This window comes from Ascaphus truei, chromosome 4 (genome assembly GCF_040206685.1).
Source record: "Ascaphus truei isolate aAscTru1 chromosome 4, aAscTru1.hap1, whole genome shotgun sequence".
Taxonomy (NCBI): Eukaryota; Metazoa; Chordata; class Amphibia; order Anura; family Ascaphidae; genus Ascaphus; species Ascaphus truei.
In genome coordinates, this window is record NC_134486.1 from 308,618,808 (window position 1) to 308,645,223 (window position 26,416).

Below are 26,416 nucleotides of genomic sequence, written 5' to 3' on the forward strand. Positions count from 1 at the left end.
TGAGCAGTAGGTGTCACCAGGTGGATCTACTTGAGCAATAATTTTCCAGCGATAGCAGGGGTCGGTCGGATCAAGGGTGGATGTAGAGGGATCGGGGGATGAAGATGGAATTAACCCCACTCACGTCGTCCTGCTCGTCTAGGAAGTATCACCAAGCATTTCCAGGGTTCACAAAGTCTGCCCTACTCGGTGACACCACACGGTGTGACCGGGTGATCGCATCTTCACGCTTGCACACTGAGTGGGGTGAATTCCATCTTCAAGTAGGGTCCGTACGAGAAACAGCCCAAATTCAGTTTGAATATACAAACAGGAAAAACCTGTTTGCTTTCAGAAGGGATTTTAGTAGATTACTAACTAACTATATATATATATATATATATATATATATATATATATATATATATATCCTTTTTGCACCTCCAAAATAATGGGTGGCCGGATCAGAACGAGGGGAAAAAACAGTCCCAAATAACCTGAGTCTCGCCCTTGTTACCGTATATATTCCAGTTTTCCAAGTCTTACATTTTTTTGATCCACAATTTGGATCTCTTTGAAATTACTACACCCCTGGATTTGAGCATAAGATTGATAATGTCCCGTACCTCACAGCTCTTCGGTTTTTGTTTGTTTGTTGTTTTTAAGTGTGCAGACAGGGCGTTAGCGTATTCATTAAAAGAAGCTGAGTCAGCATGGGCTTTGCTGCTGGTGGACGTTGTTTAAACATTCAGAAAAAAAGTAATATTGTATTGTGCTGAGGTATAAAACCAGGAAACACCATCTCGATCTCTACTAATGAGGAAGAGCAAGTGTTGCTGTTTCTTACATTAAAGCTACTGAATGACATATTAAGCAATACATAGGGGAACGTAGAGGAGGCTGCACTAAAAATGTCATCTGTTGTCATTTATTTAAAGAATATTTTTCACGTTAATACCGGTGCATTATTTGCCCTGATATAACAGAGCTCTGGGGATCTGCCCCATAGTAGGCATTTGAGCTTCAATATAATTAGTGCTCTGCATTTTTATTACAGTATTTACCTATGTTCACCAAGAAATGACCAGGTTTTCTTTATTAGAGGAATTGAGTTTTTACTGACACACCTATTTATCAATCCACTCAATATATTTGGGGGTACTTGTTTTTGTTAAACTCTTAATACGATTGCTGTGTACCCTGCAGCTCTGACATTGTAGCAGTTCCTGTAAAACACAGAACAGACAAACAGTGGAGGTCGGCAAATGAAGCAAAGACATAACGTGCTCACGTCACATTGTTGTTGTTGTACAAATAATAGGGTTGCCGGATGTCCCGTACACACAGTTACTTATTTCATTGATTTGTCCCGTATCCCGGAAAGGTCTGTCGGGACGCATATTTGTCCTGTAATTTAGTGCTTTGATGTGAAATGCCTGAACTTAAAATTGCTGTAATGAATTTAGTCATAAAAACGGAATACATTTCTACCTGACTGTAATATTTACCTTTTTCGATAGATGTCGCCTTACTAAATTATTACAATAATGAAGTTAGGACACCTCTTGGTTATCTCATAATATCATGACCCCCACTCCTATCGGCGTTACTTTTTCTCCCACCGCTACTTGTTTATTCAGTGGGTGTCTTTCCCCGCCCGCCCGCCCGCCACCCCGCCACAGAGAGGATAAAAAACAAATAATATAGTGGTCAAGCTGGAGATAACATTCAGCTCACAGCATTTGCTAATCATTCATCACTCATTATGATGTCACACTTTCAGACTGGATTTCGGCGGCCCGTAATATCAAAACTTAAATGTGTCAACCCCAAGAAATATACATATCAATTACTTCATTTAATTAAAAGGAGCAAACTGTGTTAGGTTTATACAGATAACAACATACAGTATACTGTAGTAAAATCTGTATATGTGTGTGTGTGTGTGTATATATATATATATATATATATATATATATATATATATATATATATATATATATATATATATATATATATATATATATATATATATATATTGTGACAAACGGCTTACTCCGGGGCTCCGCCGTCTGTCCGGGACTGTTAGAACACGGTCTTTTAGGGTAGGTTAAATGATGAGACGTCACGTACTGTTCCTTTAAACAGGCTATGCCTGGTTTATTCAGTCCCAGGCACTGAGACTGCCACAGTTTAAACAGAAAACAAAGCCAAACAAAAAGCTGCTCGTCTGAGCGATAACTTAAACTTAGATGTCCCTGACTCAGAGTTGGAAGTGGCTTGTCCACTTCCACCAACAAAATAAGTACCTTTGCAGTCTTTAGACAAACTAACAGAATGAATGAAGCGATTTGGGAAAGAGGCTTTCTCACCCCTCTGCAGTTCAGCAGCCTTCCAGGCTCTTGGGCGGGGCTCAGAGGAAACAGGAAACAGGTCTTATATACCTGAACTCTAATCAGCATGACAGGTGACAGAAAACAGGCAGCAGACAAACTGTGGAATGGAGTGCCTGTACCACGAGGCTGCCCTGTTCAGCTTAGACAGGACAGAAACTGTTCAGTATCCTGGGAGCCCTGTATATGGAGTTTATTACCAACCCCTGGTTTCTGTCACATATCCTCCCCCCCAGCTCAGACCTCGAGGGGTGAGCGACCATGGATATTAGGGAGTGCATCCTTGACAACCCGTCGGCATTGCCATGTTTGTGCCCCGACCTGTGTTCCACAGAAAATTTAAAGGACTGTAGGCTTAGGAACCACCTGGTCACCCTAGCGTTCTTCTCCCTATTTTGACACATCCAGGTAAGGGGTGCATGATCTGTGACCAATCGGAACTTTCTCCCCAACAGATAATACTTGAGTGTCTCTACAGCCCACTTTATTGCGAGACACTCTTTCTCGACTATGGAGTAATTTTTCTCCTGGGGATTTAGTTTCCTACTTAAATAAAGGATGGGGTGCTCCTCCCCTTGAGACTCCTGGGAGAGTACCGCCCCCAGCCCTACCTCAGATGCGTCGGTTTGGACTACGAACTCTTTGGAGAAGTCAGGTGTGACCAACACTGGTTGGGCACAGAGAGCTTCTTTCAGGCTTCTAAAGGCCTGTTCGGCTTCGGGGGACCACTTTACCATTAGCGGTCCTCTTGCTTTTGTGAGGTCGGTTAGTGGGGTTGCCTTAGATGCAAAATTGGGAATAAACCTCCTATAGTAGCCAATTAACCCCAAAAAGGTCCTTACTTGTTTTTTTGTGACTGGCCTTGGCCAATTTTGTATCGCCTCTACTTTGAGTGTTTGTGGTTTGAGTAACCCTCTACCAATAGAATACCCCAGATACTTGGCCTCCTCCAGACCAATAGTGCATTTAGCGGGGTTAGCAGTTAGTCCAGCAGACCGAACTGCGTCGAGCACAGCTTGGACCTTTGGAAGGTGGGACTGCCAATCTTCACTATGGATTACCACATCATCCAGGTAGGCGGCAGCGTACCGAACATGTGGTTTTAAAATTTTATCCATCATTCTTTGGAATGTGGCGGGAGCTCCATGTAAGCCAAAAGGCAGCACCTTATATTGAAAGAGGCCGTCTGGGGTTGAGAAGGCTGTTTTTTCTTTTGCCCTTTCTGTGAGGGGAACCTGCCAGTACCCTTTTGTTAGGTCTAGGGTTGTGAGATATCGGGCTTTGCCCAGTCTCTCTACAAGTTCATCCACCCTGGGCATAGGATAAGTATCAAATTTTGACACCGCGTTTAGTTTCCGGTAGTCATTACAAAACCTTGTTGTACCGTCTGGCTTTGGGACTAAAACTATAGGGCTGTTCCACCCACTTTGGGATTCCTCAATTACGCCTAGTTTTAGCATTTTTTTAACCTCTAAACTTATAGCCTCTCTCTTGGCCTCTGGGATTCGGTACGGTTTAAGGTTAACTCGGACCCCCGGTTCAGAGACTATGTCATGTTTAATTACGTTAGTTTTACCTGGCTGTGTAGAGAAGATTTCTTTGTTCCTTCTCACTAAACTCTGGACCTCTCGTTTCTGATGCACGGACAGTGTTTCAGCTATGCTAACCTCTGGGTCAGTTTCTTGATTCTCTGACGGACCTGGGGGTACTAGGGTTAACAAGACCTCTCTATCTTTCCAGGGCTTGAGTAGGTTTATATGGTAAATTTGCTCAGGTTTCCTCCTACCTGGCTGCCTTACCCTATAATTTACTTCTCCCACTCTTTCCAAGACCTCATATGGCCCATGCCATTTAGCAAGGAATTTACTCTCCACGGTGGGAACCAGAACTAGTACCCTATCACCTGGAAAAAAAATTCTGACCCTAGCACCCTTATTATACGTATTCCTTTGTGCTTCTTGAGCTTTCTCCATGTGTTCCCTCACTATGGGTAGGACTGCAGCAATGCGGTCCTGCATTTGGGCAACATGCTCTATTACACTTCTGTAAGGGGTAACCTCGTGTTCCCAAGTTTCTTTGGCTATATCCAGTAAGCCCCTTGGATGTCGGCCATACAATAGTTCAAACGGGGAGAAGCCTGTGGATGACTGGGGAACTTCCCTAATGGCAAATAACAGGTATGGTAACAAACAGTCCCAGTTTTTCCCATCCTTATCGACCGCCCGGCGTAACATGCTCTTTAAGGTTTTATTGAACCTTTCCACTAAACCATCTGTTTGTGGATGATAGACTGAGGTTCTGAGATGCTTGATTTTTAGGAGTTTACATAGCTCTTTTGTTACTTGGGACATAAATGGTGTTCCCTGGTCAGATAAGATCTCTTTAGGAATTCCGACCCGGGAAAACAGAAGTACTAACTCTTTTGCTATGTTTTTAGCAGAGGTGCTACGTAGGGGAACTGCCTCCGGATATCGGGTAGCATAATCTAATATTACCAATATATGCTGATGTCCCCTAGCAGACTTTATTAGGGGTCCTACTAGATCCATAGCAATCCGGTCAAATGGTACCTCTATTATGGGAAGGGGTACCAATGGGCTGCGGTATGCTTTGAACGGGGCGGTGATCTGACATTCTGGGCATGAGGAACAATAGTTTGTAATTTCTGCCAGAACCCCAGGCCAATAAAAGCTTCGGAGTACCTTTTCTTTTGTCTTTTCCACCCCTAGGTGTCCCCCCAATGGATGACTATGTGCGAGGTGTAATACTACGTTACGGAATGTCCGTGGTACCAACAATTGTTTAGTTGTAACTGATTTTCTTTTATCAACCCGATATACTAGGTCGTTCTCTACCTCGAAGTAGGGGTAAGCAAGTGACCTATCTGGTTGGCCATGAGTACTATTCTGGTCCCGTATATTTCCCCTTGCTACCGCTAATGTGGGGTCCTCCCACTGGGCCTTCTTAAAACTCCCAGGACTGACCTCTAGGTCAGCGAGGGTCTTATCCTGTACTGGGGTGGTAAGTGCCTGATCAACATCTTGATTTGGGGTATTCCCTACCAAAGTAGTGATGGGGAAGGGAATTTCACAGCACTCCTCCTTTTCCCCTTTCTTATTTGGGCCCTCGTCAACCTCCATTTCTGAAAAAGGGAAAGGATTTGTTTCTTCTAACACTTCGTTATGGTCTGCTATTGAACTCTGGGCGCTATTCTGAGCTGGGGACCACATTTTTAGAAAATGGGGAAAGTCGGTCCCTATTAACACATCATGTGCCAGTTTGGGTACAACACCCACCTTGAAATCTAAAGAACCAAATTCTGTTTAAAAAAAAACATCAACAGTGGAATATTCATGATTATCCCCATGTATACAACAAATTGCCACTCTTTGTGAACTGTTTACCTGTTTCTTCTTAATGGGCAATAGGTATTCGGACACTAGTGTGACCATACTCCCAGAGTCAAGAAGTGCCCGAACCCTCTTACCATTAACCTTTACAAATGCCCACAGATGGTTATTCAAGGGGTCCTCTGGGCTAGGGCCCATACATTGGGACAACAGCGAATAAGGTTCCACGCTGTTGCATTGCATGGGCTCATCATTTAGTGGGCAGATTTTTGCTGTGTGGCCCCTCTCATGACAATTTACACATTTAGGTACATAGTCTGTGTCCCACTTAGAGCCTTTTCCCGGCTCCCCATGTTGGCTATTGCCCTTAGTGTGCGAACCACTGTTGCTGGTGCTGCGTGAAGGTGGTCGCCGCTCTTCAGCTCCCCTTAACCCCGGTACCCTTTTACCGTCTCTGGAAGAGTCCTGGAACCTCGGGTAGTGGGGTTGCTCCACGACTGTGGGTTGCGGGTGCTCTCCTGCTGCATTGTACCTTTCTACGAGGGCCACAAGCTCATCCGCATTGTGGGGGTCACTCCGACTGACCCAATGGCGTAAGGCAGAGGGAAGTTTCCTCAAGAACTGGTCCATGACCAACCGTTCCACGATGTGGCTTGCTGAGTTGATCTCGGGTTGTAGCCACTTCCGGGCGAGGTGGATGAGGTCATACATCTGGCTTCGGGTGGCTTTATCCATCGTGAAGGACCATGCGTGAAACCTTTGGGCGCGAACAGCCGTGGTTACGCCGAGGCGGGCGAGGATCTCGAACTTCAATTTTGCATAGACGTTAGCTTCGGCTGGCTCTAGATCAAAGTAAGCCTTCTGGGGTTCGCCGCTTAGGAAGGGTGCGATTAGACCAGCCCACTCAGCTTCTGGCCATCCCTCTCTCTGTGCCGTGCGTTCAAACGTGAGAAGATAGGCTTCCACATCATCCGAGGGTCCCATCTTCTGAAGGTAGTGGCTTGCCCTGGTCATTTTCGGAACTGGGGCTGCCGCTGCCAGTGGAAGGTTACTGATAGTCTCCCTCAGGATCTCGAGTTCCTGCTGTAAGCCCTGAGCGAACCGCTGTTGCTCCTCTTTCAGCAAGCGGTTTGTCTCTTGCTGGTTTGCATTCGCCTGTTGCAGGGCTTCATTCGCGTCTCTCTGGACAGCGACATTGCGTACCAGCGCACTCACCACGTCTTCCATCTTGTTTGGAGAGAGAGAAAAAAAACTTTTTTTTTTCTTTTCTTTAAAGTTCTTTAACCCCCAGACCTTTTAGTGTTCTGCCCGCATTCTCCACCATATGTGACAAACGGCTTACTCCGGGGCTCCGCCGTCTGTCCGGGACTGTTAGAACACGGTCTTTTAGGGTAGGTTAAATGATGAGACGTCACGTACTGTTCCTTTAAACAGGCTATGCCTGGTTTATTCAGTCCCAGGCACTGAGACTGCCACAGTTTAAACAGAAAACAAAGCCAAACAAAAAGCTGCTCGTCTGAGCGATAACTTAAACTTAGATGTCCCTGACTCAGAGTTGGAAGTGGCTTGTCCACTTCCACCAACAAAATAAGTACCTTTGCAGTCTTTAGACAAACTAACAGAATGAATGAAGCGATTTGGGAAAGAGGCTTTCTCACCCCTCTGCAGTTCAGCAGCCTTCCAGGCTCTTGGGCGGGGCTCAGAGGAAACAGGAAACAGGTCTTATATACCTGAACTCTAATCAGCATGACAGGTGACAGAAAACAGGCAGCAGACAAACTGTGGAATGGAGTGCCTGTACCACGAGGCTGCCCTGTTCAGCTTAGACAGGACAGAAACTGTTCAGTATCCTGGGAGCCCTGTATATGGAGTTTATTACCAACCCCTGGTTTCTGTCACAATATATATATATATATATATATATATATATTTTTTTTTTTTTTTTTTACCCAATATCATGCAGGTTATAATGTTTTGAAAATAAACACTAAACAAATATTTTACAAATCAAAACTGAAAAAGTGGAACACTAAATGTACGTGATTTAGGCTGCTCCCCTTATTGGCTCTGTGCAACAAAAGAAGTGGTCTAGTTAAAATATTACAAAACAGGCATCTTTAACCCCTACAGATAGATTGCAGCCTATTACTTTGGGTCGTCTCTTTGTTCGTTACAGCACTGAAGGAGTTAACAGCCGTGCCTCTCTTGCAGTGAGTCCTCCCATTCATGTTATGAAAGCATCGCCCCCTGAGTGTGCAATGTGAGAAGCTATTATACCAGCGTTACATAACCAGCTAACAGGGACACCTCCTGTAACAACCCAAACACGTTACAAGCTCACCCCAGGCAGGCAGAAAAGCTTGGGACAGACAGCAAACAGATCTACAGATTCCCGGGAAAAGGTTGGTATACATTTTATTCTATTAGCATTGCTGTTTTACCACAAATTGTCAGACTCCTCTATACCACCTGCTGTGAAGCCACCTTCCTCTTGCTCAGGAAAACTGGAGCCCCGTTCAAATGATCAGAGATTCAGAGACTGATTCCATAACATCCATAGTAATGTGACCGAAAACTTCACATTGATCTGGTCCCCTTAATCTTCCACAGCATATCGAATACAGCCGAGGTAATCTGAGCGCGTAGTAATAGTAAGCAAATGATGCCTTTATTTGAGCTCATTTTTAAAGGCTCCTATCAGTCCAATAATAGTTTATCACATGCATGTGTGCGGTATGTGTATCTTTATTTGTACAGGCAGTCCTCGTTTTACAACGCTTCGCTTTACAACGAATGGCTTATCCAACGCTGTGCAATACATACCTATGTTCATTTTTACAACGCCAAAATGGCTTATCCAACGCTCTTGCGACGCTTTGCAACGTGTGTGTATATATATATATATATATACACATTCACATAAACAACGTTGCAAAGCGTCGTAAGAGCATATATATATATATATATATATATATATATATATAATATTATACTATATAATATTATATTATACTATATAATATATTATTTATTATGTTATATTATATATATATATAATACAGTATATACGCTATATAATTTATGTGTGTGCTGCATATCTTATTGCCTGCATAAAATATTTGGTGTATTTTAGTGTTAAAAATGCCTTCAGGAACGGAACCTTTCATTTAAACAGTGTTCCTATGGGAAAACGTGTTTCGCTTTACAACGTTTCGCTTTACAACGCCATTTTGAGTAACGCATTGTGTCGGATAACTGAGGACTGCCTGTATAGTGCCATCATGTACATATAGCTTCACAGTAGTAGTGATATAATGGGAAGAAGCGCTTCATTGTAACAGTAAACATTAGGGAAAGGGATCCCTGCATCACAGAGTTAACAATCACATTCAATATACGCCTGACTTGTTTAATAATGTGCCCATCCTATATGTTTAATCTATTTGAATGTACAGTGGTTCTTTTTGGTCATAGTGGGAATGACAACATTTAAAGCAAGCAAGTTCTGCTCAAGGATGTCTTCTCTCTACCTCCTTTGTATCTAAAATCTAGAAGCACCGTGGCTAATACTATACACATGATACATAAAGTTTGGCCCCCTGCAGACGCACTTACCAGAACGTTACACATAGCCAGCAGTGTGTGTGTGTGTGTGTGTGTGTGTGTGTGTGTGTGTGTGTGTGTGTGTGTGTGTGTGTGTGTGTGTGTGTGTGTGTGTCAGTTGTATGGTCTGGTGCATGTCCCATAAAAATACGACAGAAATATATGATCCCCAAAGGAAATCAAGAAACAGCACTCGTGGTAGTGTACAAAAAAAATATTTGCATAAATGGCACACAAAGTCCATGGGGGTTTAAAAAAAAAAACATATTCAATCTTATTTACTGCCTTAAAAATATTCCATTACTCTTTTATGGTTTTATCTATTTGTTTGCTTGCTATGAAACGTGGATGTTTCTATTTTCTTTGGGTCATATCATCCTTATCGTATCTGGTATGAACAAAAAAAGTAGGATGGAGGCACACAAGTACTGCTGCAAAAATGACTGGGTTTTACTACGTAGTATCAGCAGAGCTGCAGTTATGTCTCGGGGTTACAGTCCCTTCCTCAGATAAGTCACATGGGTCTCATATTGTCTGAGGAAGGGGCTATGACCCCGAAACGTAACACTAGTTCTGCTGATACTATGCAGTAAAACCCAGTCATTTTTGCAGCAGGACTTGTGTGCCTCCATCCTACTTTTTTTGTTCATAGAATTATAGCCCTCTATTTGGAACATGTGCTACCTTGCACCAGGAGTGTGGATTAACAATTTGCAGTTTTACAGAAGAGATTAAACATCCAAAGCATTCGGTTGCTATAGAGACATTACCCTGTCTCCGTAGCAGTATCCTGGAATGGACCAATTGCTTGGGCGTAGAGATCACGTGGTACTACCGGCCTTCAGTGACGGGAATGCGAGGGGTAATGAACACGATATCTCCCTAGAAAAATCAGCAAGTCCTTCCCTGTATGTCATAAGGGTTCAACGGCCTTTATGACATACAGGGAATGTGGTATGGGCAGCATTAGTTAAAAGCTTTAGGTTGTTTTAAAAATATAATCGTACCATTTTTGTATGATTTCAATTTTTCACCTACTAGATGTGCCACTGACTTATGTGAACATTGGCTCTAGGAGGGATTGTCCCTTTATTTTGCAACTGCAAACCGCAGCACCAAATTTATCCAATACAAAACACCGTATTCCTTTCTATAGAGTTGTTTTTCTTTAATGAATCTTATGCTGCTTTTTTTTTTTTTGCACCTGATCTGTAGCTGGGAGACTTCCATAAATAACCAAACCAAATTAATTTTATTTTATTAAATGGAGGTCTAGAAATCGAACTCTGAACCCAACCGCAAATATGTAAGTAGATGCAATACACATTTCTGCACATGAATAGGACTGTACGTTGAAGACAATGTCTGCTTTCTTTTTTTAAAGGCTAACATGCTGAAGACAGTGACACAAGCTTTGTTCTCATCTGGACTGGAATTACCAAAGTGGACAGCAGTGGGAAATGAGGTATTATGTCAGACGGTGCTTTTGCCTAAGCTGTACAGTGCCCTAATGACGTACCTGGTGTGGCATTAACCCTGACACGCCAGTGGCCCTTATGATTTACCAGGTACGTCATAGACACTCGTTTTCTTAGGGGGTACGAGGGGGTTGATCTATCTGACTGCTCCAACACAGCGGCCAGTCTGATCGAAATGAAAGTGGAGAACACCAACTTTTCCAGCATGAGGAGCAATCACATGACCTGAAGTGCCGTAGGTCCGGTGACACTGGCACTGTTAGACACCCAATACTGCAAAGGTTAAGCCAGTTCTGCACCATTATCATTGTGGATGTATTCTGTCCTGAATTTTTTTTTCAGGTTATCAAGAGAACGGTGGTAACTCCAATGTCCACACAGATTAAATATAACAGTCTTGGGTAGGTTTTGGGTATGACTGTTGACTGGTGATATCAAATGTCATCTATTTCATATCCCATCTGTACAAGAAATACAGATTTAAAACTTTTGTGTCCACATACCATTTTCTGGTTACAAATCAGTGAGGTCCATGTGTCTATGAAAAGATAATTCTGCTTTGGTGTAAAATAAAATCTGCAGTATTGAATTCAGCACCATCGCTGCCAGAGAATAGTGGGGCTACAGCTGCCTTTATTGGTTTCCATTCTTTCCTGGGTTATTCCATAACATGTTTATATTAGACATTGTTGAACACATTTTAAACTTTATTTAATGCTCTAAAATCAATAGAATGGATGCATTGCACTGATCTGTTTTTGGTACTTAAAACACCAGCAGATAAAGTGGCTTGACACGTTTTACTGTATATATCTACATAGATTTACATGTAAAATTGAACATACTACATCGCATCTGTAGTTTTATAAAAAAAAAATTACAAAAAGTACACCAGGTACTGAATATTTCTTTCTTTGACCTTTTATTTACAAGACTCCATTCCTTTATGATTCTTAATATTTGGGTAGAGATCCCTTTTAATAAACCTTTCTATGTATCTACAGGTTTGGCTTGGTAATACACGACCATCCTTTTCTGCTAACGTAAATTATAGTTTTGGGCCTTGTGATTTAAAGGCATATTTAATGATCTCTTAAGAAGAAATTATAACATTAAATTGGAAATCCTGAATATTTTGAAGGGTATTGGGTTTTCCTATGTGTTGTTTTTAAAAATATATATTTAAAAAGCTCAAGTTAAAAGTTTAACCCCTTCACTGCCGGAGGTGCCCGTAACACCCTGCAAAACGTCACTACATCTTTAACACAGCTCAGGCTAAGGGACTGGTGATAGCGGAAGAAAGGGTATTAAAACATATGTAATACTAAACTCACCACATTGTTTAATTGATGGTTGTTTTACTTAAGAAAGTCCTTAATTTTCCCTCCCATCCCCGTTGTTACTTTGCATTCTCAGCATTATACTGCACATGTAATTGTTCGATGTTTCTGATTTGAAGGCTTCAGACTATGAGACTCGACAATATGAACCTGCAAAATGGGCGAGCACAGGGGTGGCCTGTGCGAGAGACTGGGACACGGCTGTCAGTACTGGATTCATGCGGCTCTTCAACTATATCCAAGGAAACAACGACAAAGTACGATTTTGTTTTGGACTGAATGTCCTTCTAAAGTAAAAATAAATAAATGACTTGCCATGCATGGGGTAACCAGACATGGGATGTGGGGACACTTGGGATTATTTTGGATTACTAATGATGTCCACTGTAAAGTAGCACCTGGTTTGGCTGACACAGAGGTGGTGGATGGGAGAGAACGTTTTGTTTCTGTAGCCACCACTTTGCCAGCTTTTTATGGAGAGCTGACTGAGTGACCCTTCTTCGCCTTTCACTCTTTCATCTGCATATCTCCATTCCCGTATGGTCCACTACTAGACCTCGGGGCAGCAGAATAAGAAGGCAAGCTGTCTTCAGATTTGGGACACTCCACTTAGATGGGAACAATCCCATACAATTCAAGATCATGCACATAGTTTCATTAATATGTTTTATTAGCTATAGTATATTCCATACATTAAGGTGGTCAGGCTGTAATAGTTAGAAGTATCTAAACCCAAAGAAAATGCAATAATGGAGAGTAAAAAAAATACATATCACTTAATTTAAAAGACCAAACAACATTTTACAAAGCTCACTTGTAAAATGAGTGTATTGTCGAGTGGTAAAACAGGTCAGACTACTGCCAGGACTGTCTCCTCTCACAGGCTGTGTCTCCTTCATGGGGCAGGGATTCATTATACACGCTCAGGGAGAACGGCCCGCCTGCACACAAAAGCAAGGTTTCTGACCCTCTTTCAATTATTCAGGAGAATGAGGTCGGTAATCCTTTTTCTGCAAAGATAACTGTGAGGTAGGAGGGATTGCATCTGTATTAGTGAATATAAACAAAAAAAAACAAGGACAAAAAAACAACCTTTCTCCCACCGGCAGGCAGCTCTGGGGACCTGCTCAGCTGAGACTGGAAGTTGGGCACAACTTTCGTGGTCATCTGCCAGGCTGGGCCTTCCTGCACGGCGTGGCTGGGCCCTCCTGAACGGCGTGGCTGGGCCTTCCTGCACGGGTGGCTGGGCCCTCCTGCACGGGTGGCTGGGCCCTCCTGCACGGCGTGGCTGGGCCCTCCTGCACGGCGTGGCTGGGCCCTCCTGCACGGCGTGGCTGGGCCCTCCTCCACTGCCTGGCTGGCTGGGTTCTCCTGCATTGCTTGGCTGGGCCCCCTTGCACTGCGTGACTTGGCCCCCTTGCACTGCCTGGCTGGACCCTCATGCATTGCTTGGCCTGCCCCTCCTGGACTGCATGACTGGGCCCTCCGGCACTGTGTGGCTGGGCCCTCCTGCCAGGCGTGGCTGGGCCCCCCTTGCACTGCCTGGCTGGGCCCCCTTGCACTGCCTGGCTGGACCCTCATGCATTGCTTGGTCTGCCCCTCCTGGACTGCATGACTGGGCCCTCCGGCACTGTGTGGCTGGGCCCTCCTGCACGGCGTGGCTGGGCCCCCCTTGCACTGCCTGGCTGGGCCCCCTTGCACTGCCTGGCTGGGCCCTCCTCCACTTCCTGGCTGGCTGGGCCCCCCTTGCACTTCCTGGCTGGCTGGGCCCCCCTTGCACTGCCTGGCCTTCCTGCACTGCCTGGCTGGGCCCTCCTCCACTTCCTGGCTGGCTGGGCCCTCCTCCACTTCCTGGCTGGCTGGGCCCCCTTGCACTGCGTGACTGGGCCCTCCTGCACTGCCTGGCTGGGCCCTCCTGCACTGTGTGACTGGACCCTCCTTCATTGCTTGGCTGGCCCCTCCTGCACTGTGTGACTGGGCCCCCTTGCACTGCCTGGCTGGGCCCCCTTGCACTGCCTGGCTGGGCCCCCTTGCACTGCCTGGCTGGGCCCCCTTGCACTGCCTGACTGGGCCCCCTTGCACTGCCTGGCTGGGCCCCCTTGCACTGCCTGGCTGGGCCCCCTTGCACTGCCTGGCTGGGCCCTCCTGCACTGACTGGCTGGGCCCCCTTGCACTGCCTGGCTGGGCCCCCTTGCACTGCCTGGCTGGGCCCTCCTGCACTGCCTGGCTGTGCCCTCCTGCACTGCGTGACTGGGAGCTCCTGCACGGCGTGCCTGGGCCCTCCTGCACTGCCTGGCTGGGCCTTCCTGCACTGCCCTGGCTGGGCCCTCCTGCACTGCCTGGCTGGGCCCTCCTGCACTGCCTGGCTGGGCCCTCCTGCACTGCCAGGCTGGGCCCTCCTGCACTGCCTGGCTGTGCCCTCCTGCACTGCCTGGCTGGGCCCTCCTGCACTGCGTGACTGGGACCTCCTGCACTGCCTGGCTGGGCCCTCCTGCACTGCCTGGCTGGGCCCTCCTGCACTGCGTGACTGGGACCTCCTGCACGGCTTGGCTGGCCCCTCCTGCACTGTGTGACTGGGCCCCTTGCACTGCCTGGCTGGGCCCCCTTGCACTGCCTGGCTGGGCCCCCTTGCACTGCCTGGCTGGGCCCCCTTGCACTGCCTGGCTGGGCCCTCCTGCACTGCCTGGCTGGGCCCTCCTGCACTGTGTGACTGGACCCTCCTTCATTGCTTGGCTGGCCCCTCCTGCACTGTGTGACTGGGCCCCCTTGCACTGCCTGGCTGGGCCCCCTTGCACTGCCTGGCTGGGCCCCCTTGCACTGCCTGGCTGGGCCCCCTTGCACTGCCTGACTGGGCCCCCTTGCACTGCCTGGCTGGGCCCCCTTGCACTGCCTGGCTGGGCCCCCTTGCACTGCCTGGCTGGGCCCTCCTGCACTGACTGGCTGGGCCCCCTTGCACTGCCTGGCTGGGCCCCCTTGCACTGCCTGGCTGGGCCCTCCTGCACTGCCTGGCTGTGCCCTCCTGCACTGCGTGACTGGGAGCTCCTGCACGGCGTGCCTGGGCCCTCCTGCACTGCCTGGCTGGGCCTTCCTGCACTGCCCTGGCTGGGCCCTCCTGCACTGCCTGGCTGGGCCCTCCTGCACTGCCTGGCTGGGCCCTCCTGCACTGCCAGGCTGGGCCCTCCTGCACTGCCTGGCTGTGCCCTCCTGCACTGCCTGGCTGGGCCCTCCTGCACTGCGTGACTGGGACCTCCTGCACTGCCTGGCTGGGCCCTCCTGCACTGCCTGGCTGGGCCCTCCTGCACTGCGTGACTGGGACCTCCTGCACGGCTTGGCTGGCCCCTCCTGCACTGTGTGACTGGGCCCCCTTGCACTGCCTGGCTGGGCCCCCTTGCACTGCCTGGCTGGGCCCCCTTGCACTGCCTGGCTGGGCCCCCTTGCACTGCCTGGCTGGGCCCCCTTGCACTGCCTGGCTGTGCCCCCTTGCACTGCCTGGCTGGGCCCCCTTGCACTGCCTGGCTGGGCCCCCTTGCACTGCCTGGCTGTGCCCCCTTGCACTGCCTGGCTGGGCCCCCTTGCACTGACTGGCTGGGCCCCCTTGCACTGACTGGCTGGGCCCCCTTGCACTGCCTGGCTGGGCCCTCCTGCACTGCCTGGCTGGGCCCTCCTGCACTGCCTGGCTGGGCCCTCCTGCACTGCCTGGCTGGGCCCTCCTGCACTGCCTGGCTGGGCCCTCCTGCACTGCCTGGCTGGGCCTTCCTGCACTGCCCTGGCTGGGCCCTCCTGCACTGCCCTGGCTGGGCCCTCCTGCACTGCCCTGGCTTGGCCCTCCTGCACTGCCTGGCTGGGCCCTCCTGCACTGCCTGGCTGGGCCCTCCTGCACTGCCTGACTGGGCCCTCCTTCACTGCGTGACTGGGACCTCCTGCACTGCCTGACTGGGCCCTCCTGCATTGCTTGGCTAGGCCCTCCTGCACTTCCTGGCTGGGCCCTCCTGCACTGCCTGGCTGGGCCCTCCTGCACTGCCTGGCTGGGCCCTCCTGCACTTCCTGGCTGGGCCCTCCTGCACTGCCTGACTGGGCCCTCCTGCACTGCCTGACTGGACCCCGCTCAACAATCCGGGGACTCAGGACCCCATGAAAGCTGTTGGCGGGCCTGCACATTTATAAAATAGAGTCTGAGCATATTTGATAGATTTATATTATGATAATTCTCTGTTGTACCCTGTGGGCCTTATAATGCCAATTGCAGCGAGATCGCAGGAAAAGTATAATTCATGTCAATAGCAGTTTTCCCGAGATTGTGCTACAACTGCTGCTATCGCAGCTTAATGGATAACGCTGTCTGTGTGTGTGACGGTAGCTTTGTAACAGGCTATTAATAATACACACCAAATATCACTGGGTTGAACTGAACGAGGCTTAAATATGATAAAATGTAATTTATTCCTTGAAAAAGGTGAACACACGAGATATACAAATAACAGACAAAATATGGACACTCACTTAAGATGGAAATGATGAAATAGTCAGAAATCGTGACTAGCAGTTCATACAGCAATCTTGAAAATCACAAAAGACACGAAAGACAATAGCCATAGGCTGAGCCTGGTTCTTATACAATTATTTCCCATTGAACACAACCTAAACCCAGCCTCTCTCATAAATCAGTGGTGAGATTGACTGTTTTCCTCTGAGTAAAACTCCTCCCACCCAAGGACGTTTAAAAACGGCTTTTCCTATCAAAATAACTTCATAACTTCAGTTCAGTAATACTTACTGGCACACGAAACATATTAATACATTCCGGCACGCATGACGCTCCCACTGAGACTAAATATTACCGTGTAATACTAAAATTAAGAGAGATATTAATATCAGTCTCTTAGGACCTGCCAGACATCATGTGTCTGTAATCATTATTTGTGGCTCGGTCCCCCGGTTACACATATGTAACTCTTAACATGTTCAGCCGAGGACATCTCATAATATTCTTATATTTAATAAGGTCACTCATTCAGAGATCTCCTTGCGTAACCGCACCCCTGGCCCCATCAAGAAATCCTTTGAAGCTGGGCTGTGTGTAGTGAACATTTGTCACCGGTGCTATATTTCACACCCAATGCCCCAGCCTGGGTCCTAGCTGTCTCTACTAGCCAGATGTGTTAACATACACCAAACCCCCTCTGTACTTTTCACACCCAACTACAATCAAGCCTTTTGAAGCCCGGATATTTCTGAAAAGACACCACGCATCCTAATGTATTTTCCTAAACTGCAGCTCATTAACCCTTTAAGCCCCAGTGTGTGTGTGGTGCAGACACTGGCCCAGAAACAATAAATTTATACAGGGGAATAAACAGTTGGATGGCTGAAGCAAGTCAAAAACACATTACTGGACCCCAGTCCAGTTAACCCCTTGCTTCCCAGGTGAGAGTAGAGGGTGGCCAAATGAGGTGTAACCGTTTTAATCCCGGGCCAAATCCCCTCTCTCTTGACACCTCCCCTGCTCAATGGGTGCCTGGGGCCCCAGCTGCCTTCCCTGGCACTGGGACACCACTGGCGTCCTTGAAGCACTCAATAAGTCCTGAGGGATTGGCCTGGCAAAATTGTCCTCCGGCATTGTCCAGTACATTGTCCTGGCCACAGTGGACAGTGAAGTCCAGATCCTGCTGAGCAGGGCTCCACCGTGGCCCACGGGCATTCTCCTTTGCTTCCCTCTGCCCCCCACCCCGTGCCTGGTGCACCAAGTCCATGGTGAAGGGGCATCTCTGCAGACCAGGCCGCATACTGCCCAGAGACTGGCATGTCTCTGCACCAGCAAGAGACCAGCTATAAAGCACAGACCGTCCCTTTCCTGTCAACCAAGTCTGGGAAAGAGCTATGTCACTATCCTGTAGGGACCCTACCTGCCGTGGCCCTGTGCCCACCTGTAGCTGCTCTGCTATACCCTTGACTCTCCTCCCTGGCTGCCTATCTACCCACAGCCCCTCCTCTGGGAACCCTGGGGAATCTGTCAGGGGGGTCACTCCTGGCCAGTCAGAACAAGGGACCTCCTGCCTACCTAGCCCATCCCTAGCTTCTGCCAGCTGCCTGACACCCCACTGACCTCCTATCTCCCCCTGCTCCACAGTGTCTCCCTGCCTAGCCTCCCCTAGGCCCAGCACCTCAGCCCCTGCTGATGACTCCTGCTGCTTACCTCCCTGCAGCCCACCTGCACTCCTCTCCCCCCTGGGCAATCCTAACCCAGACACTGGAACTACCTGAGTGCACCTACCTCCCTGACCTTGTCTCCCCCTTACCAGGGATGAGCTCAGGGGCACCTCTCCAGATGCAACCGCCTTAGCTCTTGGCTGGCAGGTATCCCTGGGATGGCACAAGCTTGCCACTGCCCATGATACCCCCAGCCCATAGCCAGGCTGCAACAGGGGGTTGCTGGTCTGAGAAACCCCCTGGGGCTCTGCCAGGGTAATGGGGGACTCTAGCTGCCATACCTGCTGCTTTCCCTCCCCGGCTACCACTAGCCCTTCTTCTCTCACTGAGATCTGATGCTGGCTACCTACCTGCAGCCTCCCCTCACTCCGCTTCTCCCTAGCTAATCCTAACCTGGATCCTAGGGACACCTGAGTGAGGCCATCTCCCTGACACTGCCTCCCCATTACCGGGGATGAGTTCAGGGTTGCTGGTGCAGATGCACCCACCTTAGCTCCTGGCTGGTAGGTGATCCTGGGGTGGTCTAACTTTGCCACAACCCCTGATAACCTCCAGCCCATAGCAAGGCTGCAACAGTGGGGCTCTTAACTGAGAGTCCCCGTGTTGCTCCGCCAGGGTAATGGGGAAATCTGGATGGCTCACTTGCTGCCTTCCCTCCCCGGTTCCCACTGGCCCACCCAACCCTCTCCCAGGCAATCCTACCCTAGAACTGGGTGCTAACGGGGCTAGCCCATCTCCCTGAAGCTGTGCCCCAATTACCGGAGGTGAGCTCAGGGTTGCTGGTGCAGAGGCACCCACCTTAGCTCCTGGCCGGTAGGTAACCCTGGGGTGGTCTAACTTTGCCACAACCCCTGATAACCTCCAGCCCATATCAAGGCTGCAACCGTCGGGCTCTTAACTGAGAGTCCCCGTGCTGCTCTGCCAGGGTAATGGGGAAGCCTAGCTGCCCTACAAGCTGCCCTCCCTTCCCTACCCCTATCTCCTGCCACCCCCCGGTCACCCCTATAGTGAAACAACAGGGTACAGTCATAGGAAAAAATAAGTCAGGGTCAGTCTGCGACTTGGTCTGGCTTACCTCGCTGGTCCCCGCAGAGACCGCCGCCTTCGTTGGTCCCGATTGCAGGGGGACTGGAGTGGCCGCCGCCGGCATCATCTGGGCCGGGCAGCAACGGGCCGCTGCCGCAACAGCGCCCGGGCTTGGTTCAGGTAAAACGGTGCAGGACAAGGGTCCCAGGTCTTTGTGGAGTATCACGGCTTCCGCCAAACAAGGTAAAATAACCCCCTCCCGCAATCCCTGTCCCTCCCCCCACTCAGAAAGGGCTCCGGCACTTTGCCGGAATCGCGGCTCTTCCGCCGCCGTCATGGGCGAGCCCCGGGTAGCTGCCGCAACAGTACCCGGCTTTGGTGCAGGGTCCCGGCGTGGATTGTGGGGCTCCGATCATCGCTGGGAATCGCCGACTCCGCCAAACAATGTAAAACACCCACCCTCCCCCCAAATAAAATTGCCGCCAGCAGGATGCCGGAATGGCGGCTTCTTCGCCGCCGCCGGGATCTGATGGGTGGCGCCGCTAACGGGGTTATCTCTTCCGAAGCTCGTGAGCGCTGGCCCTGAGGGGCTTCTTCGCCCGACCGCGCACGGTCCGGGCACCGGGCATTATTGTGGCCCGTGTGTTGGCAGTGCCGTAGCGCCGGCCGGAGCTTCTCCGCCACCGGTGGACTACCCCCCGCGAGGGGTTGCTGAGTCCAGACCGGAGTTGCTTGAGCGCCGGGCTCTGGGAGGGGGTAAGCGGGTCGGTGCGGCACCAACGCCATGAACTGGGTCCACTTCGCTGGAAACCACGTCTTGCCCAAAGCACACACCAGTGCTAGCTCTTTCAGGGAAAATGGACGGGCCGCCGCAACGGCCGTTACCTCTCCTGGTGCAAGACTTCCGTGGTCTCCGAGACCACCCGCTCCCTCCACAAGTCTCTTCCGTCCCGGAGCTGGGTCCCATCCCTGCTCTCCGGGCGGTTGGATGGTTACAGCGGCTGCAGCTGTGGATCTTTGCTCAGCCTGCCGGGTTTCATGCTCACCGATCGCTGCCTCTTTCTCAGCCTTGCCGGCTGCTGGTCCCCGCGCCGACTTGATACACTCCTCCGGTTTTGGTGCCCAGCTCCAGTCACACGGATGGCCGGCACTTTGGTTCTGGAGGCAATGCTTCTCACAAGTAGGGGAACAGTGAGGAGGTGCCATATCTTGTGTTATATGTTGTACACTGTGTGTTCAATATCTTTAGTCCCAGGAACTCGCAATTACTCTTGAGTTCCCACTATATGACAGAGTCCCTCAGAACACTGTAATATAGGTCCAGTTCAATCCCGCCGCTGCCACCAGTTTTATTAATGCCTGAGACGGCCGGGCCAAATCCCCTCTCTCTTGACAGTGTGTTTAACATTTATCCCCATCTCTTGCTTTGTGGTTTGCTTTGGTGTTTATCTCATAAAGGATCACATATAGTACACACTTACTGCACAAGGTGTCATTATACAAAAGAAATGGAGGTAAAAATTTGTGCTCTGGATCTGTAATTGTGAAATTTACCAGGTAAAAGAAAAATCATACTTCCGTTACAGCATATAATGGTTTCTACTCACTGTATGAAGTTAACAGCTGTATATAATAAAGGATTTATTTCCTCAAATTGAGATATTGTCACCATACTTACTCTAACGTGTTTCCAGTACATGAATGGCAGAATTGGAGTAGTCCTGCAGTATATTACATGCTAAGCTTTGGCACTTTCCATGGTTCTCGTCTGCTTCCAAACATTGTGAATGTACTTACAGTCAGTCCTCGGTTATCCAACGGAATCCGTTCTGGAAGTAGCGTTGGATAGTGAAACCGTTGTAAAGTGAGTCGCATGTTAATCAGTGGCGGTGAGCGTTGGATAACCTATTCAGGTGTCGAAAAACGGCCCCTAGGGTTGCATTGTAAAGCGCTGGATATGCCATTCGTTGTAAAGTGAAACGTTGGATAGCGAGGACTACCTGTACTTGTTACTATGTGTCAACTCGCCAAAATGTGCCATGTTTCTCTGATACATTTAGTTGTTTTTCTTCTGCATGTTATCATACTTTGGTTTCACCCTTTAGCATTTTTCTCTTTATTTACAACTTCAGATAAAACATATAGCTTCATTACATGGTTTTCTTTGGCTATGTTTGATTTCACTTGTTTACGTGGGTTTCCCTTGTATTTACGGTTGTTATAATGTCTGCTCTTTTAATTGATTAAATAAATGACGCCATATGCAGTTTCTGAACGTAGTAACTTCCTCTCGGGTGGGTGACATTTGTGTTGGGGCCCCCGGATCTATCCCAGTTTGTGCATGTCTGTGTTTCCCAAGCTGCGGAGGCTGGATAGCCTTATAAAGGTAGTGGTTCTGTACCCGATTTGTAGAAATGTTAAACCTGTGAATGCTTAAAGCAAGTTCTTTTGCCTCATTTTAGGAAGGTTAATGCAATATTCATGCTCTAAAATTATCCCACGTTGCTTAAAAAGAAAGTTGAACTGCAGGTTGGCAAGTAGTGGCACTTCTGGTTTGTAAATAAAACATTCTTTGGTGTACTCTTATTTTGTAAATAAAAAAGTACTCTTTATGACACATGAAGTCGTTACGAGTACCTCAACGGGGGCTTATGTGCAATAGTGAAAAAACGCTGCTGTATCATCACACTTTCGCAACTGCTAAATTGTTATTGTTTCTGTGCAGAAGTGAAGATAGAGATGACCGCGCCAGTGACCACCTATGTAACTCCCGGAGCGGGACCATCCTGTGAATCCACGATCACCGTTTCCTTTTTCGTCCCTCCTGAACAGCAGGCCGATCCACCCAAACCCTCTGAGAACAACATCTGTATTGAAGAAAGAGCGCAAACTACAGTTTATGTCCGGTATGGACTTCTCAGGGCTGAATATAAGGGGCTGTCTTACCTGTTACCCATTTGAGAATGTTTGTTATTCTTTATTGGTCCTCAACAAAACAAACAAGGATATAATGCTGTACTAGTATATCGTGCAGCATTTGAAGCGCCAATCTTCTGCCCATGTTATTGAAGTATTTACATTGGCGTAGCTAGCGCCCCTCCTTATTATGGAAGGGTGATGAGTTTTTATTGTTTTTTAGTGTTGACCATTCTTCTTTTTTTTAAATGCAAAATGATGAGAAAACCGAGCACTACTTATGGAAACAAGTAGCGTAAAAAATAGAGAATGTGTATTCTATAAAAAAAAATGTAAGTTGATTTATTGGTCATGAAGATAAGCTAGTGAAGGTGTCACCCCACCAACGCGTTTCACGTCTAAGCGCTTTCTAAAAAAAAGAAGGGGCGGGATTTCACCCATACTATTAACCCATTGACTACCAGAGCAACCTGCAACGCATTGAGGGAGTCAAAACAAGAGATGGAATGGAAGGACATAAATGCCCCTATTTATTATACTGTGAAGTGTTTTTCTCCAGGCTGGAGAAGATTTCAGCTCCATTCAAATGCTATAGACTAAAATATCCTCCAGCGTGGGACGCCAAATGTCTTCTTTATTTTTATTTTTTTCTTCAAACTCAACAAAATTGTTAGTAGAAGAAACCGTCTGCAGAGCTCAAAGGCAAAGTACCTGATGGCGTATGCCTATGGTGAGCATGGTAGGAGATGGAGGAGTGTAAGGAGGGAGAGGGTGTTGGAGAGATAACTGCTAGCCAAACTGAGACCGACCAAGGTCCGTTGCATGTAGTGCAGTGTAGTAGGGATGAGCCTGGAGTGTACAGGTACTCACGATGCAGCCGTCCTCTGTTGCTCTCACTCCCTCTCCCCGTGTCAGATGCGTCGAAGGTAAGTGATGTCACTCCCCGGCGCGGGCACGATCCAAGGTAACAGGAAGAAAGTCAGCGATCGATGCAGCAGCCGCTCCAAAACAGTGGGACTCACCAGGTAAAAATTAAAAGCAGAGATTTATTGGGTTACATTAAAAATGAGAACACTCAGGACAAACAAAAATAGGAGAACCTCCTCCCACGCGTTTCGGGCATGAATTGCCCTTTCTCAAGGAGTATGGCATAGGCAGTGGGAGGGAGCTATTTAAAACCTATGTCATACTCTTTGAGAAAGGGCAATTCATGCCCGAAACGCGTGGGAGGAGGTTCTCCTACTTTTGTTTGTCCTGAGTGTTCTCATTTTTAATGTAACCCAATAAATCTCTGCTTTTAATTTTTACCTGGTGAGTCCCACTGTTTTGGAGCGGCTGCTGCATCGATCGCTGACTTTCTTCAACAAAATTGTTGTTTGACAAATGCCGTAGTCTTTGCTCATACAGCAACTTGAAGAGAAACAATATACAATTTTTTTTTACAGAAGGGGAATTCAAACAGGTTGTATGACTTAAGTGACCTGGAATGTATTCACTTTAGATAGCTGTATTGTAGCTTTCCTTATAACTGATGAGATATGAATATATCATCAATATAATGGCTTTGTATTTGTTTCTTAAAGGTCCTTTGGAGGGTTTACCAACGCGGCAAAGAATCAAGAACAGCTCCTGCAGCTGTCAGAAAGCTTGAAACGGGACGGGAAATTGTTTGATGAAAATGTATACTACACAGCCGGCTACGACAGTCCATTTAAGCTATTCAACAGACATAATGAGGTGTGGCTGATAGCACAAAACTGAAAACCCAGCTTCCCATTAATAAGAGAATAACTAGAGCCACACATATGTTAATCCTTTGCTGAGCACCCACACAGCAATTTGCATTATGCTAATAGACTTTCAGAGAAAAAAGATGAAAATGTGCTCTAAAGTACTTCTAATTATGTGTGCGCAAAGAAAAACAAGTGTCTTGTACACTTTCATCCATACACATCTGGAAAACCATCCAACAAGCACTTATAAAGTGCTGAGAATTTGTCCCAGATAATATATTCAGCTCAACAGTTCTCAAAAGTGTCCAGAGATCTCTAGAATAAGAATACAAAAGGTAAGCTCCGTGGAGGTCCTCAGTGCTGCTCCGTTGCTGGGTAGACCATTCTCATCCAAGGAAGAAACAGCACAAAAAAATAAAATAAATCCTGTTGTGTGTAGTAAGTAAAGTATGATATCCAGAAATAAACTGGTCATCAAACTACTCACAAACTTCATAGTTTAAAGTAGTATGTATATCTGTGGCTTGTTTCCGTGTCTCCATTCATCATGTGGGGGCTCTCTGATGTCACGTCCCCAGTTTCACTTATCTGGGTTACTACCAAACCACAAGCTATGATATGCTCCCTACGCGTTTAGAAAACTCAATTCCCTTCATCAAGGCATCTGATATATACCTATGTACCTATAGACTGATGGATTGACCAACACATATGAAATCAAGGATTTCAAAAATCTATAACATCAGCAACAAGGAGGTATACGTATAAATAATTGTTTCAAACAAATAGAAAAAAGTTAATTGTCAAAAAAATCAATATCATCTTCTAAAATCATTGTTGGCATGTGTCATGGAACAAGTAGTCCCATTTCTGCTCTCTCTGATCACCCTCCCCTCCCTTCTTTGCAGCTTCTGCCTGTCAGTTCCTGGTTTCAGCTGCATGTATATTTGCTCTGCACACACACATAGTGCCTGTGTGATTTATACAATGTTTCTATTCCTGTCTCTGTTCATGAGGTCTGTGAGTTGCTATAGCAACCTCTGAGATCTTTCTCAGAATGAGCTATTCTGCCCTCCGCCTGCCTTGCTGACAGTAAGTTTGTCCCATCTCACTTCTAGTGTGACCCTTGCTCATCACTTCCTTTTCCACCCTGGACACAGTGAGTACAGCATCTGCCTGCTACTACCCTGGCAAGGCCCAATCCTTTTCACCTTTCCCTACTTTCAAGCACTCTCACTATAGAGAAACCCTCTCACAACACCATCTACAAGTGCCTTTGTGTATCTATGCTTTCCCCAATAAAGTGAAGAAAAGACAAAGAACTTGATGTGCTTGTAAAAGGAACGAGTTGAGCTATCTGGGGCTATTCACACATCACACGTGAGCCTGGCTTCAGAATAGCACGTTATTACATTTGGTGCACATTTCCTTATTCTTTGTATGGTGTGCGTTATATTCATTGTTTGCAAGTACTTTGTATGCTAAGACGGACAATTTTGACACATTTATGGGGCACATACTTGGAAGTTTAATATTGTTATTTACATATGTGTGCTGCAGACAACATCCAACCTCAGCCTCTCACTCCACCCTCTTGCGTCATTTCTTTCTTTTTAAAAAAGAAGTTGACGTACACATCGCACAACACATCCAACTTGGTTTTATACAATGGTGCATTAGGACACATGTATTTGCATCCTGCTCCCTGGGTTCACCTAAAGGCCGCCTTCAGTCAGTGAAATGCAACAGCTACAATATAACCTTACACTACTACGGGTAACATTGCATATTTTTACAGTTTTCAACTCGGCTGCAGTCTCCTGTTAGGAGCACTGCAACACTTTCCTGTTTCTGATTATTTGTTGCCCAAACTCTTGCACTGCTGGGCTCAAAAAGAGGTGTTTCAGAGCCTGCTATAGCAACTAAAGGATGCTCAGTACATTCAAACGCATTACAAATTGCATTTTTTTTTTTATGCAGTAAGTATCATCTAAAACTACACAACTGGCTTATTTAAAAAAAAATAATACATATATGATTTTGAATGTATTTCTGATTTATGAGACATAAATTGCTTTGGTATTGTAGATTTTGAGAATGACAACTCTTGAAAACCAGAAGAAAATGAAGACGCCTTAAAGCTTTGGTTCTTTGCCTATATTCTGCAAGTCAGACGAGCCTTGTTTTTTAAACCTGTTATTATGACTGAATTAACACTGAAAGTTGAGGTGCCTCATAACTTTTGAAATAACATTTAATTAATTACATTGTGTGTACCAGACTTCAACATAACCTGATTTTTGTCATTTGGCATTCTTTCAGTAATAAAAATGAAAACCCATTGCAATACATGTGCATGTTTTCTTTATTATGTAGATCTTTAAAGATGTA

The 26,416-nt window shown here is 47.2% G+C and overlaps 1 protein-coding gene across 4 annotated transcripts; it reads left to right on the top strand.

Annotated features, from left to right (window-relative positions):
- Positions 1-632: 632 nt before the first annotated feature.
- On the top strand, positions 633-26,372 carry HEBP2 (heme binding protein 2). 4 transcript variants are annotated; one of them, XM_075597824.1, is made up of 7 exons: positions 633-738; positions 7,934-8,124; positions 10,710-10,790; positions 12,263-12,400; positions 22,102-22,282; positions 23,876-24,029; positions 26,114-26,372. In XM_075597824.1, exons 4-7 carry the CDS (start codon positions 12,301-12,303, stop codon positions 26,162-26,164), a joined length of 486 nt encoding a protein of 161 aa, XP_075453939.1. In that variant the 5' UTR covers positions 633-738; positions 7,934-8,124; positions 10,710-10,790; positions 12,263-12,300; the 3' UTR covers positions 26,165-26,372. The 4 variants fall into 4 exon arrangements, with proteins under 4 accessions (XP_075453939.1, XP_075453938.1, XP_075453941.1 ...); XM_075597823.1 differs by having other exon boundaries at positions 634-738; positions 7,899-8,124; XM_075597826.1 differs by adding an exon at positions 21,789-21,792 and having other exon boundaries at positions 635-738; positions 7,899-8,124; positions 22,105-22,282; positions 23,876-26,372.
- The last annotated feature ends 44 nt before the right edge of the window (positions 26,373-26,416 follow it).

Bases quoted from the DNA above. Each gene is read 5' to 3' on its own strand.
- HEBP2 (XM_075597826.1), top strand. From the start codon at position 10,716: ATGCTGAAGACAGTGACACAAGCTTTGTTCTCATCTGGACTGGAATTA. The intron at 10,791-12,262 runs GTATTATGTCAG...TCTGATTTGAAG, and splicing joins GGACAGCAGTGGGAAATGAG to GCTTCAGACTATGAGACTCG. The intron at 22,283-23,875 runs GTATGGACTTCT...TGTTTCTTAAAG, and splicing joins CAAACTACAGTTTATGTCCG to GTCCTTTGGAGGGTTTACCA.